At 42.7% G+C, this 14,742-nt stretch overlaps 3 protein-coding genes across 3 annotated transcripts in view; 1 reads left to right on the plus strand and 2 right to left on the minus strand.

The window, feature by feature from the left end:
• The window catches only part of PTPN6 (protein tyrosine phosphatase non-receptor type 6), a 39,007-nt gene extending 30,646 nt beyond the window's left edge, over positions 1-8,361 (minus strand). Inside the window, exons 1-6 of the mRNA XM_063294660.1 lie at positions 8,263-8,361; positions 7,999-8,122; positions 7,334-7,395; positions 4,169-4,594; positions 3,121-3,243; positions 1,475-1,669 (exon numbers count right to left, since the gene is read on the minus strand). Coding sequence (XP_063150730.1) covers positions 1,475-1,669; positions 3,121-3,243; positions 4,169-4,173 — 323 coding nt within the window. The 5' untranslated portion in view covers positions 4,174-4,594; positions 7,334-7,395; positions 7,999-8,122; positions 8,263-8,361. The remainder of the gene's footprint in view (positions 1-1,474; positions 1,670-3,120; positions 3,244-4,168; positions 4,595-7,333; positions 7,396-7,998; positions 8,123-8,262) is intronic.
• The window catches only part of C1R (complement C1r), a 228,544-nt gene that overhangs the window by 143,752 nt on the left and 70,050 nt on the right, over positions 1-14,742 (plus strand). The gene's annotated exons all lie outside the window — the stretch shown is intronic.
• Positions 12,029-14,383, minus strand: C2H12orf57 (chromosome 2 C12orf57 homolog). The gene is made up of 3 exons (XM_063294668.1): positions 13,884-14,383; positions 12,787-12,963; positions 12,029-12,381 (listed from the first exon to the last, which is right to left on the minus strand). Exons 1-3 carry the CDS (start codon positions 13,957-13,959, stop codon positions 12,230-12,232), a joined length of 405 nt encoding a protein of 134 aa, XP_063150738.1. The 5' UTR covers positions 13,960-14,383; the 3' UTR covers positions 12,029-12,229.

The following is a 14,742-nucleotide window of genomic DNA, read 5'->3' on the forward strand; positions in this document are numbered from 1 at the left end:
ACATGTAAGGTATAGTCTCTTGGTGGATAACTGGAACGTAAACCATTTTAGTCTTGAGAAGCTTCCACGAGAGAGCCTGAGTCAATAATGAGGGAGATTGGAGTTATCATATGGAAAGTGAAGAAAAAGCTGCAGCTGGAGATGAGAGAAAACTTTAGCCAACCCCCCTGGCTCAGCATCCCACAACTGTGTAGCAGCAAAAGCCAGGAACAAGAGACCCTGCGTGCTCACATGCAGATAATTTACCTTTTGGGACTCCATCTCCCCTTTTTTCTTTTTTTCATTTAGAGACTTTTCTTACAATTGCCCAAATAGTTCATGCGGGTCCCTTCCCTCTATTTACCTCTTTAATAAGTCAATCATTTCCAGTATCTTTAAAATTCTCATTAGCATTTTAATGAATAAAGCTTCCTGAAGCTATCTTTTTGTAGGTACGTTTTAATTTTAATCTTAGAGATGTAATAACTTTTCCAGAGAGTACAGTGCTATGCATTCCCCACTGAAGGCACCAGGACCTTTTTCTGCATAGAGAAGCACTGATTATTTTATGAGCAATCTTTTAGTGGCCCAATCATGCAAGATCCCCCAAATTCTTAGGCTTAAAATCTTTCAGTTCAAAAATTGAATACCTATATATTTCAAACTAGGCAATTAACTATTGCTCTTTCATCTCAGCAGCCCCAGGACAGTACTAGGTATAAGTTGATACGGCCTCTTTTAAACGTCTGCAGCCTCTTCCTGCAGTCTGTCACTGTGCAACTAAAGGGAATTGCACGCCTTGAATAGGGCATGCACATGCACGCGTGCACACACACACACAGTGTTTGGCTTTATTTACCATCTTGCCTGAGAAAGACTTCCCTAAGAAGAAGAAGTCTACATTCAAGCCATCTAAGCCATCTACATTGGATCACATTTGTAATCTTAAACGCCGGGCGTCTTCTCAACTCTCTCTTTTTAGTCATCTTGTTAACTGCTTTGTGTTCTTTTTAAGTAGAAACACAAGAGAATAAAAATATTTTAGACCAATAAAAGCTTGCATACTGTACAGATTTTGGAGCAACGCGTAACATTCTTTCATATTCTCTAGATGAAGGAATGTCTTTGTAGGGGCAAAAGTATTCAGACTATCCTCCAGAAAACCCTATAGGATCCTAAGGAATCATAGAGCTGGAGGGGACCTAAGAGATCATCAAGTCCAATCTCCCGCACACTGCAGAATTCCCTACACCACCCCTCTAGATGACTTTCCTGACTCTGCAAGCAAATAAATGATCAGTAAACATACTGCACGTAATGTACAATTATGTCTATATCGATCCACGATCAGTGCATGTGCGCAGTCCACAGATGCATATGCACAGATTATAGAAGACTTTAATGCGGGAACAGCCCTCAGCTGAGGCCCAGCGTGGATCGGAAAGTCAGAATGGGTGTGCAGATATAGGCGTAAGCAGGCGCGCTTTCCTCATACCTTTCTGTTGTGGGATCAGAGCAGTTGAGTGGATACCTCAAGTCTATGATGGTGCCATCTTTATCCTGCAGGGATCCCTGCTGCTGTGTATAATATTCCACCAGTTCTGATAAAGTGGCAAACTTCTCTCCTCCATAGAGGTCATAAAAATCCCCAGTATTCTGGATACGGATGTGAGTTACCTCATCACCAACCCTAAAAGAAGAGAGGCAGAAATTCTCATCAGTGAAGAGCACTAAGAAATATGAAAGGAAGGACAAAGAAGAAAGACATTCTCTTCACCATTTCTCCTGGCAGGAATTCGAGACAGAAATAAGGGAACTGGATGGATTCATTGGTACTTGTATGTACCAGGGCTTAATCTCAATCCCATCACATATTAATTGAATATAAGCCTTTTATTCAAACTGGAGAATCAGGGTTAGAATAAAGATGAGGTTGGAGCCTGGTGATTGTAATTGTTGATGTACTGGAAGTGTTGTCTAGGGTGCTGGGATTTGGGATCGTTTTTATTTGGGGGGGGCATTGGTTTTATTGTCTTTCTTTGGTTTTTACTGCTGTTTTTTGTAAGCCACCCAGAATTGTGGCAGATAAGAAGGGTGGCCATATTTGTCTTTTACATAAATAAATAAATAAATAAGATTTTGTTTTGCAGTAAGATAGCTAAAAAGATGCATGCCTGGCTCCCCGTGGCACTTTTCCAATTGTCATTTCACCGGAGAGATTTTTCATACTTTCTATGTTAAGGCAGGCAGATGTTAGGCATTAGAAGTTCCACTGACATCTTTACTTACTGAAAATTTTTTAAGTAGTCCTATTTTTCAGAGGAAGGTTTATTGTATAAGTTTAATAGGCAAGTTAGTGGAAATTCCAATCTGAAAGAGTAAGAAGTGAAGTCGCTTTACTTAAATGGAAGCCAGCTTGAAAATTAACATGGAAGCCAGAAGCTGTGGGCAGGCTTGAACCTGGTCTTCCTGCTCCAATGTCTGATGACTTCCCCAAACCATGAACATTTTTTAAAAGAGTAAATGCACAGATGCCATTAGCCTAGCAAGCTGCTTGTTTTGTTTTGAGGCCTGTTCCCAGAAAAGTCAGTAATGTGCCGCCAGCAGATTTATTTCAAGGAAGGTTGTAGGGAGATTCAGCCTCTGAACTTACCACTAAGTCTCTCTTCCAAACTCAGAAAAAGACAAAAGGTTTCACCACTGGTCCTACTCTGGGCAAAACCTCAGAGAAAGAGGAATTCATCCTCAAGTTTGTTGGACAAACTTTGGAAAGTTACAAGTTTCACAAGAGCCATCTTCACTTGTAGCCTTTCCATTCCTCCTTTTCTCTTCCATCCTGGCCTTCAGCACATCAATTCCAATGTGTCTTGGGATTTGCTAGATATTTATTTATTTATTTATTTATTTATTTATTTATTTATTTATTTATTTATTTATTTATTTAAATGTATTATAGTCGCCCACTCCCATAGACTCTGGGAATGATATATGTTTTTAACAATCAACTATGGGAACCATCCTGTATATACTGACAGGGAGTATTTTTGGAGAAGGAAGATTGAAAAGGTAGAAGATAACATGAGACTCAAGGGGAACAATGGAATATTGTCAAAGGATTGGAAGAAGGTGGGTGTCAATTACCTGACAGAAAGGGAAAAGTCCCCTTTGTTTTTCCGGCTGGGCCGAGCCAGAAAGCTGCCATGAATTCCTCGTGCTTTGAGTAAGGCCTCAGCATCTATGCCACTCAGGTCACGATGAAACCACCTGGTTGGTGGAAGGAAGGGAGGAAAGTAGAAAAGAAGGACATCATCAATGGGGGGAAATGGGGGGAAATGGGGTAGACTGCATATGTGTGGTCCAGACCCCACAAGGCAGATACCTCAAACCTCTACCTTGTTTCTTAACCTTGGCAACTTTAAGATGGGTGGACATGGCTGGCTGGGGAATTCTGGGAGTTGAAGCCCACCCATCTTAAAGTTGCCAAGGTTGAGAAACACTGCTCTACCACAATCCAAGAATGATCAGAAAGTAGACGCTGGTTTTCTTTCATTCTCTCCCCTGCCCTAACTTTCAGCACAGCACTGGCTCCCACTAGCATGTTCATAATTTAGAATCAACAAATCAAAGAGCCAGTGCAGATCAACCAAGGTAGACAGAACCTTCACTTCATCTTGAACACAGCACTTTCAAGTGTAATCAGTTCACACATTCAGTGCTCGGTCATTAAGCATTAAATAATAGAATGGTAAGTAACCAAGTCATCCCTATAGAGAGAGTTGCCACCTTTCTAACCGAGCAGCAGGCAAACAGATATGTAGCTAGTGAAGCTTTTCCTCTGCTAATAACAAGTTGTGGAAGAAGCTCTACTGGCTACATTTCTGCTAGATCCTAAACATTCAGTAGCAGTTTTTAGTTTTCTTAAAAAGTGGCTATTTAATTCACGTGAGAACTGTCAACTTTACTCAGGAAAGGAAAACTGTTAGGCAGTGATGCTTGAAGACAGAGCCCAAACACCCAAATCCATGCAGCCAGACGGAACACAATTATCCCTTCCAGCAACTCCCTCGGTCTCCCGCATCACACACTTGCTCCCACAGAACGCAGCCCCTCCCAGTTCAAGGTAACATTTCAGAACCTGCTTAGAGAGAAAACATTAACCTGTGATAGGCAGTCCTAAATTTTTCCTTACCTCATTATTTTCCAGGGGACCAGCGGCAGAATCAAAAGTCCAGTAAAAAAAAAAAATTGAAAATTAACCGAAGAAGTTCCTTTTAAGATTACAATAAAGAAGAAATGGGTGCTTAATCTCTCAGTGAGACTTTCCAGCTGTGAATTCTCCTTCCTTGCCTCTACCCATCTATCTCATGCATTTCCTCTGCCCATCACACTTTCATGGTCTGCTCCACAATCAGTCCGTGTTGGTAGGTACGGGCAGAAAGAACTGAGGCAAACAGACAGTTCCAAGTTGCTGTGCACTATTACAGGAACAGGAAGCATATCTAACATCGTTGTTCTTCACTGCAAGTTGCAATGTGTGCACTTCTGCTTCTGCTTTTGGGTCCTTTTTCTCCTTCTGTCCTATCTTCCTTGTTCACAACTATTTCTGTGTTTCTTGCTTTTGGGCGGGGGGAGAATTCACGATAAATGAGTGCAAGGCAGTCTATTTAATTATCACTAGCAGAGAAACAACACCAGCACTAAATGCAACATGATTAAAAGCAATGATACCCCACAAATATGTAATAAATGTATGTAATGTAATAAATGCAAAAAACTTTGGTGGAAATCAGGCCTGCAACAGAGAAAGCTTTAAATATTTCAAGCGCCAACTTCTTAATGTTGCAGAGTGCTTGTTGCTTCCATAGGAAATCCCTTTAACACACTGCATTGTTTTTCCTCATCCCGTGGAATGAGGTGGACTTTATAGAGAGGTTCCCCACAAAGACTTAGCCTACTGCTATATCGTGCAATAATAATACCCTTTCAGACAGCCAAGAAATTGTGTATGAGATCTAGTCCAATTTAAGTCCAGCACAGGTGTTTTCCCCTGATGTTAATATAAAATGTCCTTTTGCAAGACCTTCTCATTGTTCTCATTTGGGCACTTGAATGCTCACGGCTCCTTGAATAGCCTTCAGATGGCCTCATCCCATGGCAGGAGAAAGTTTTAATTACTGATTTCTTCTCAAAGAAGAAATGTTTTTCTCTAGACGTGAAACAAAATTAAAAGGAAAAAAATGAAGCAAATGAACCTCCCAGCCTTGAAGGGAACTTAGAATAAGATTCGGCTCAAATAGTTAGCATTTTTAATATATCTTTAGGCAAGATCTTGATTGCACAAACAAGCTAAGTAAATACTTTTAGATCAAATGATGGTCTCCACTTGAAGCTGTAGAACAAAATCCATAGATTGAAAAAGAGGAAAAAGCATGCCCCTTATCCCAAAAGTGTCCACAATACAGGTTTCAAGTACAGAATTCTCAAACAGGTTAATATAAAAGGAGAACAATTACAAATGTGTGTGTTTGTGTGTTTTGGTAATGCCAATCACTTTCACATAATATGTCTGCTTTCTGGTTACACAGAATCTTCAATTTGGACAGTTTAAAAAAAAAGGAAAACAATGTTCCTAGAATAGGATAAGATTAAATATTAAAACAGTTACTCTTTTATAGTATTATTGTTTTCATCTGAAAACTGAAAAATATTTTTGTTGAACATAAAAGCCTGGGGATTGTATTCTAAACTTTGATCCTAACAGAGATAATATTTAACTCCACCAGCAGATATTTTTAGCACTGATAATAAAGCAGTGTGAGTTCTGATGGCTAACTGCAAGATATAATAATTCCATAGTGTGCAGCTGCTCTTCTGATTTTTGTTTACACTGATGGAAGCATGTGTGGGTCTGGTCCTGATCATGATGACCACATACAGGTGAAGGAAGCTTAATTCTCAGTCCAGTCATGTGTTTTTCAAACTGCCCTAGAGGTGTTTTCTTTAAATTAAATATTCCATTAATGTCAATAGAGATCAAAAAAGAAAAAAATCTATGTGAGAGTGGGAGGTTTTAGTTTCCTGTCCCCACCCTATGTGCTGTAGGTCCCCTCCACACATTTACACAAATGAAAATAATAATCAGACAGGCAGCTGCCAGCTACATACATAACACAGCTTGTTGATTAGCTGCCCCACCCCCCCAGCGCAGCCACCCCCAGTGGCATTCCAAGGATTTCTTGCCCTGTTTTGGGGGATGTGGGGAATGCAGTGCTCTCAGCCATGGACACTCTCAGAGCTCTACAATATTGCAACAAGTGCTTGTTGATCAGCACACTTCTTTGCAAAAACAAAGTATTTGGATCAGCCCAGGTCAGGAAACTAGGGAGGAGCTGTGTGCTCCCTGCCTTTGCCCTGTGTTGCTCTTTTGCAGAGTGCCACTTGATGGGGAAATTTGGAGAGAGGGAGGAGGAAAATATAAGGGTTTAACTCCTTTGCTACTCTTACATTTGACTTTCCCCAGCTGTAATTTAACACTTGATGGTAAAGACAAAACAACAATAGAAAGGAGGGGAAAGACCTATGAGGCTACATGGCACTGCGTTAGATGGTTACTCCAACCAACTCTGTCGGGCAGCAGTGCAAGGCCACAATGCAAACAAGGTCTTACCTAGCTTAGCTACCTCAGATCATATACCTCAGGCACCAAGGCAGGGTTTTCCAGTCTTTGGGGCTTTGAGACTTCTAGGCACATTGGCAAAAATGGCTATGGGCTGAGTTGCCCACTCACAGAAGAGGGCTGCCGATAATCAGTTACTGCAATGCTCCTTACCACGCGACCCCATCTCCTGTTCAGTCCAGCAGGATGCTCTGCTCACTACCAGCAAGCAAGCATTCCCCTAGCAAAAGCACAGAGCCACAGCATTAAGATTGGTTTTCTAGGACACTTATGAGGCCCATTCAGGTTCTGGAGGAATTTTTAGAACTAAAAATGTTGCTGGAGATTGGTGCTTTGCTTGACAGCATGTTTTTTTTAATGTAAACTAATGTTTTGATGTAAAGAATCAAGCAAGCTCTCTTGGCAGGTACTATCTGAAAGCAACTGTATTTTTTGTATTTTTATAATGGGTTTTTATGACTTTTTTTATTTGAAAGCCACCCAGAGTCACTTTTATAGTGAGATGGGCAGTGTATAAATTTAATAAACAAATGAACTGTGACTGAACCCTTCCTCTGAACTTCAGGATGCAATTCTTCAACGTTTCTGTTTCCCGTCACACATTCTCTCTCCTGTGGAGAAGTCTACCCTTCAACTTGCTTAAGGCCAAAAGAACAGTCGCTGCTGGGTAAGACATACCTACACGATGGAGTCTTGACAAGGAAGCCTGGGAAGACGAGCTACCAGAGGCGATGGTCTTCCTAGGAGAAAGAAAAACAGAGAGGACAGACAGCAGATGCCAGGATCCATGGATGAATCTGCAAATCACCCTGTAGCTCTTTTTTTACTATTTACTTTAATGCTTTTAAAAGTTAATATTATTACAGTACTATTACTGTATTATTATTAATAACCAATTATTAATTTGGTTGCTTTAGAAATGAAAATGGTATTGTGCAAGGTTAAGTTATTCACATCTCTTATTTTATAGTCTTTGATATCTTGACTCTACTATACTACTAAACTGCATTGCTATGGGGGCTCTTAATTTCAATACATGACAAAATTACCCTACTCTTCTAAAAGGTCAAGATATAGTAAGCCTATTTTATTTACACTGAATCTTCACCTGCTCTATCAACATAGATCTTTATCGAGTTTTTGCTATCACTGCTTAACTATTTACTAACAAGGAATACACAAATGCTGTGTTTCCCTTTTACAGTCCTTTTAAATAATGAGTGAAACTACTGGCCCATTGTAAAAATCAGCTTTATTCCCTGAACTTGTCCTGATCACATCGCCAGCCCCATCCTACTCATGCCTGTGAAAAATTACGTCTTAGTGCATTCAGTGGGGCTTACCTCCGGGAAAGTCCATATGCCCTGGTAGCCTTATTGTAGCGAAACAGCTGGTCTACGATACTGCATTGCCACTAGCTCTAAGGGGAAAGCCAACACCTGCACTTGACCATTTGCAGGTCAACACCTGTCGGAGGAAGAATTGTATATATCCTTAGTTCTCGCTACAGTTACCGATATGATAAAAACAGAAGCACAAAATGAACAAGCCTTCGCTGATACACCCTCACTGCACTGAAACCAAAGAGGCTGAGGCCTGAAAGTTACCTGCCCGAGCTAGGCGCCTCTGCCTTAGTGAATAGGTGTGGTAGAAGGAAGCCGAATTCAAAGAGCTAATCACAATACAAAAGACTCCATTCTTTCCCCTGCTAAATGTCTTCCTGAGCTGGAGTTAATAAACACCCAGGAGAGTGCAGGAGAGGAAGAGGCTGAACCTGAGGCAAGCGGCAGGTAACCAAGGGAGGGGCAGTTTGCTGTCTCCGCCCCATCGACCTACAGGGGAGGCCTTCCCTGGGTAGATCTGGGAGGCACTGGCAAGCGGAAGAAAGCCTCTGTTCATCCCCGAGCCAGTTGCCTCGTCACCTATGAGTCTTACCCTCCTCAAAACGTAGCCGTTTTGACACTTTTTAAACCCAGAGAACTTTCACTGTTTCCGCCTGGTTGTGGGTGTGCTCTTGTATTTATAAACTCATCTGCTAACTTTGGCTCAGAGTTACTTACAATAGGTAGGGGGTTTCTTTTCTTTAAACTACCTTTTATCTCTGGGCATGTAGGAGGGTGCACAAGGCTGATTTGTTGCCAGCTTAAACTAAAGACAGGATGGCATTCTTTGTTCTGTATTTAAATCAATTATCATTTTGCACACACTCTTCTGAGAAGTTATTGAGCCTTCTGTGCTCTAATGTTAGAGAGGCTTTCTTGATTGCGCTAAGCAAAACATGCTGAGTTCTTTTTAAAAGGTATTTCTTTGGATTGAATTTTTACTGTGTTATTCCACCATTCCACAGGTCTGAGCACATGATGCAGTCCTAAACCCATACAGAAATGCAATCATATAAATGATCCGTAGTTGTCAACGTAGAGGGAATATTGAAAAATGTTTGACAGAGAGTCCTTTAGCAATGTGAGCCCCCAAGTGCAGACAGAAGTGATATGCCGTACATACTCACGGATGAGCCCATCCACCGATAAGCCAACCCAGTTTTGGGGGTGTATTTTTTAACCTAAAATTCTCAGCTTATTGGTGAGTATATACAGTAATTCAAGATCAAATTATTGATGACAGTAATTAGCTGTAGCATTGGTGAGCACCTTTTCAGGTGACAGGCACCACGGTGTGATTTCTTATGATGGGTGGATACCCCAAACTCAGTGTCCCCAATCGCATGAACTCTTGTGGGATCACAACGTTTTGGCTACCTCAGAAGGTTTCAGCCATTTAATTTTTATTTTTTAAAAACGAGTTCCAAAGATACCATCCTAGATGATGCATTGCCAATCTCTCCCCCAGGACAGGTTCTCAGTTTCCTGGGCAGATGAAAGGGAATGTTTGTTCAATAAGCATGCTGTATTACAGAATTCACCATGAACTGAGACATCATGAAAAAACGTAATAGCCTGATCGTGGTTTTGATTCCAACTGCCATGTTTTATGGCTACAATGTGTTTTATAAACCCACCAAATTGTGGTTTATTGAATAAACTATGACAGTTTATGGCAATCCCTCAGCCCAACCCACCTCACAGGGTTGTTGTTGTTGTGGGGAAGATAGGAGGAGGAAGGAGTATGAGGTATGTTCCCCACCTTGAGTAATTTATAAAAATAATAAAGGCGGGATAGAAAATAAATTAAATAAATAATAAATAAATAAACAAACAATATCAATTAGATATAGTGATGAGTACTAACTTGGATAGCTTTAGAAGGGATTAGCACTCAGGGTATCACAGGAGTCAAAAAAGTCAAATTGTGACTGTGCAGTCAAAGGCTGCCTCTTTTTTACATGCATCACAGGCCAAACAATTTCATGTTTGCAGCTGCCTTCTTGGTATCCCCACCCAATCAATCAAGAACATGAGTAGTGATTATTCTCTTTCCAAAGCAGTGTTTCTTAACCTTGGCAACTTTAAGATCCCTGGACTTCTACTCCCAGAATTCCCCAGCCAGTTGCCAAGGTTGAGAAACACTGCTCTAAAGAACTGTCAGTAGGGACACTAATGCTTTTGCCCTCCAGCATCTGGTTGGTTGATCATTTAGGGCAGAGACTAAGCAAACCATTATGGTGGTCCCAGGCAATTATTTTGCTTCCTTTCTGGAGACTGCAGGGGGATTCTTATTCTTATTCTCCATGGTGAAGTTAGTCTTCCCCATTTTTTCCCACTATGAATTCCCCTTCTTCACCCTTATCTGGCTACCTGACCACAAAGGAACCCATCTTCACCTGCATTCATTGTGAAAGGTGAAAGGTCCCCTGTGCAAGCACCGAGTCACGTCTGACCCTTTGGGGGGACACCACTTTCACGACTTTTCTCGGCAGACTATTGCCTTCCCCGGTCGTCACCTTCCCCAGCAAGCTGGGTCCTCATTTTACCAACCTCGGAAGGATGGAAGGCCGAGTCGACCTGAGCCGGCTACCCAAGAATCCAGCTTCCACTGGGATCGAATTCGGGTTGTGGGGAGAGTTTCGGTTGCAATGCTGCCACCTACCACTCTGCACCACATGAGGCTGTTTTTTACATTAAAAACATTCTTTACATTTAAAAAAACCTTTTTTACATTATTTACATTAAATGATCAAATAACAGGCATCCCTGGCTCCCCTATTTGTCTACTCATCCAGCAATGTTGGTTATCATCTTGCACTGGAAATGAGTCTCCAGGCCTGTGGTCACCTTAGGGTTCCCGGATATTTCTAGGCATTTGCTCCAGCAGTAGCTGATACAAGTGTTTAAAAAAATAGTGATATACCCAAATATACTTACTTTTTTTTCCAGTCCGTTAGACTCAATGTTGACTTCTGGTGACTACCTGGACTACCCCCTGTAGTTTTCTTGACAAGACTTCAGAAGTGGTTTGCCATTGCCTTCTTCCCAGAAGAGGGAGATGGACTGGCCCAAAGTCACCCAGCTGGTTTCATGGCTGAGGTGGGACTAGAACTCCTGGTCTCCCAGTTTCTAGCCTGGTGCCTTAACCACACTACAAAACTGGCTATTAATTTATTGCAATTAAAATCTCCCTGTTCAGGACCCAAATCCCAGGAAAGCAGCTTACTGATAATTAGACACTAATTAGAAACAAAACAAAAATGAAAAAGAAGTAACTTCTGAGATTCTTTCTCTATGACAATTGTTGGCCAACTGACCCTATGAGGGCGAGAAATTTTGCAATTCTTTCCTCCTCCCTCCTCCAGACATCTTACACATACAGCAAAGTATTGATTGGATTTATATTTATACTTTCCTCCAGAAGCTCAAGGTGATGTACAGAGCATTCCTTCTTCTGATGCTTATGTTATAAAAAAAAACCTGTGATAGGTTGGTGTGAGAGAAATGTACGGTTCTGATTTAGATATTTGTAGTATTCTGGAAATTTTGGACAACATATATACTTTCTAGTAAATTTATTTGTGAAGAGAAATTGTTACCCTGTGACTTTTAGGGAAGAATTAAGAAGTTTTCTAATTTGCTCCCCACCCAGCCTAGCAATCAGCTTTCTAACTGGAATGACAGAATTTTAACAACGTAGACATACTTTCAAGCAAGAGAGATGGACAATGTTCGATCTTCAGTGTCTAAGACTATGAATGAAGCAAATTTCACAAACCCTGCTTGTAGCATTTTAATGATTTCTGTATTTCCAGATCTGAGTTTGGATTCTGACATGCCAGTCTAATTTCCCCATGCAGAACGAAGGGAAATTATGAAAACCCTAGTATGAAATGTGGGTGAATAGAGTAAGATCTCACATTCATTAAAAAATATATTTGACTAAGCAGAACTTGAAAAAGCTGGCACAGAGACTCTCAGTCAGAAATATGATGGGACACATTTACAAGAAGTTTTATTCACAAGCACCAAAAACAAAACAAAAAGTCAAATTAAGGACGATAGACAAAAGTCAAAACAACTCTTCCATGATAATGAAAGAAAACAATGCCCAAGTTCCAGCCAAGGAAGACTGACATGGTAACCTAGAAATAGTATGGACAAGCAATCCCATCCGAGGCAGTCTGCTTCATGACGTTGCAGCTGCACCTCCTGTCCCAGTCCCATGGGGAGGCAGAGTCATTGGAGGCAGAAACATAGACTTCAGCTTCCCAGACATGCTGGCAATTTCAGGATCCTGAGATTCATATGATTTTATCAACCTGGCAAACTTCAGGACTCCTAGAAAAGAAAAACAGCATTGGTAAGATAGCACTGATACCATACAGCTTTTCTTAGGATCTCTGTGAACTGTGTAATACAACCCAGGGTGAGTAACTTTCCTCTGATCAAGGGCTGCAATTGGTTTCCTCTGCCAGAATGTATTATCTTTTTTCATTCATAAAAAGAAAATACGGAAATGCCATCTTGCCCTCTTGCAAGATCATGATGCAAGACCATCATGGAGAGAGTCCAGGGGAACCAAAAATGGGTCTGTGGCTGTTTGCAGCCCATGAGTTGGCCACTTCTAATGCAACAGTTGCCTTCCATGGCTCAGGTCATTGTGTATGCTGGGTGAACAACCACACACAACAGCTAAAATCAGCCTCTCCCTGCCATTGCCAAATAATTCAGCCCTGAACTCACCTTCCCCATCATTACTGAAACCATAGGTTTTGATCACATCCTGTTGTATCTGGGTAGCCACAGGAAGCAGGAACTGAAGCATCTTCCCCATGTCATTGCAGGCATTGTCCCTGGCCTCCTCCAGGCGCTGAGCATTTTCCGGAGATCCAAATGCCTTGATCACTTCTGCCAAAACCACTAAACAGAAAACAGAAATTCCCACCAGCTGAAGTCTGTGAATCTTAGTAAAAGCAGCTTGTTCCTCTCCCTAAGAAGTGCAATGCTTGTATTACAACCTTTGCTCAAAGGGGAATGAAATGCAAAAAGCCATCTTGAGACAGCCAGGGATAATCTAATGCAGTGTTTTTCAAACTTGGCAACTTTAAGATGTGTGGATTTCAACTCCCAGAATTCCCCAGCTAGCATGGTGGTTGTTCACTAAAAATATTTTCCGTTAATCAAGAGCAGAAACACAATGCCCCCACAAACGGACATTTGAAGGGAAGAAAGGCTATAGTATTCCTTTGGTAAAACATATTTTCATAGGAATTGGCTATTTTTCAAACTGTGGGCAGAACTCCAGGACAAAGGACCTGCAGGGCCACTATGTTTAAAAACTTGGATTAGGTCGCACAGGCAGAGTAGGAGCACCGTCTGCAAGCCTTGCTCAAGGCTATGATCCTCCCTTTGTCTGCACAAGCCACAGGGGGCAGTTGTAGTACCCATGATTAGAACCCATAGATTTAAACCTTTAATATAGTAAAAGTGGCCTATTTTTTGCCCAAGTCTAACCCCCAACTTTTGGGGGGGGTCACACAAGGCTCACTTTAGGGGACGACGGACCCGATGTATTTTCCTCCCGCCTGCTTAGTTTGCCTGTGGTATTTCTGATTGGCAGGGCGCTTTTCTCTTGCTGTTGACTTGGGCCAGGATTCAGCCCGAGCACCAACGCAAATGACAGCGGCAGAAAAATCTGGGCCAGAGTTTTGGGGGGGGACGTGGTTTTGAAGGAGACGAAGAAAGCTCTTTCGCAAGGCACGAACGCCCCTGCTGCTGCATCACCATTTCTCTCTCCAGCCCCACGTCCCCCCGAAAACTGCTCCGATGTGCCGGCTCACCTTTGGCCTGCTCCGCGCTTAAGGAAACCGACGCGGCCTGGGCCGAAGCAGCCACGGGCCGCTGCAGGCTTGACATGCGGTGGACGGAGACGGGGAAGAGGCAGGGGCTCTGACGATGGCGCGGGTGGCGCCCCTCTCCTGCGCTGCCTGCTGGCACGTGCTCCTGCTCCAGCGCCAGGCAGGGCCGCTCCCCTCCCCGGCAGAGAGGCACCCCTCCTTGCCCTGGTCCTGCTAAGAGAGGCGGCAGCCCTCCAGGACCCCTCCCTCCAGGCTCGGGAATCCGCGTCTCCGCCTTCCCGTTTCCGGCTGCCGAGTAGAGGGGAGGCCGACGAGCTCGGCTTTGTCGTTTCGTCCTACCGAAGGGCGCTCGCTTCTTGCGGCTGCGCCTGGATCTCTTTTTAATCCGGGTTAGGAAAAAAAAAATCAGGCAGGACGGGCACAAAGCCGAATAGCCAGGTAAAGCCTTCGTTTGGGGGTCATATCCTGGAGGGCAGTATTTCGGGGCGATACCCCAGGCGGGGAGAACGGGTCTTCCCTCTAGCGCCCGCCTGCGGACAGCCGCTGTGAACAGAAGCAGGTCGGCTCCTCAGCTTTTTTATAAAATGCATTTATATGCGTTTCTTCCTCTTCCTTCTTTTCGCTGGTGTGAGGTTCTCTTGCTCCCGCCTGCTGGAAATGGGCGGCTGGATGCCCGTTCTGGGACTGTTTACACAACACACTACCTCGTGGCTTTGCGGAAGTAATCCAGTTGCCTGAGTTTGTACAAAATAAGCCACCTCCTCTTAGTCTGGTTATTGCGCAAACCCAAAGTAAGGGGTTGGGCCTTAGCATTGGTTAATGGATTACAAATTAGGAAATT

This window comes from Candoia aspera, chromosome 2, assembly GCF_035149785.1.
Source record: "Candoia aspera isolate rCanAsp1 chromosome 2, rCanAsp1.hap2, whole genome shotgun sequence".
NCBI lineage: Eukaryota > Metazoa > Chordata > Lepidosauria > Squamata > Boidae > Candoia > Candoia aspera.

Bases quoted from the DNA above. Each gene is read 5' to 3' on its own strand.
- C2H12orf57 (XM_063294668.1), bottom strand. From the start codon at position 13,959: ATGTCAAGCCTGCAGCGGCCCGTGGCTGCTTCGGCCCAGGCCGCGTCG. The intron at 12,964-13,883 runs GTGAGCCGGCAC...TTTTCTGTTTAG, and splicing joins AAGCGCGGAGCAGGCCAAAG to TGGTTTTGGCAGAAGTGATC. The intron at 12,382-12,786 runs GTGAGTTCAGGG...TTTCTTTTCTAG, and splicing joins TTTCAGTAATGATGGGGAAG to GAGTCCTGAAGTTTGCCAGG.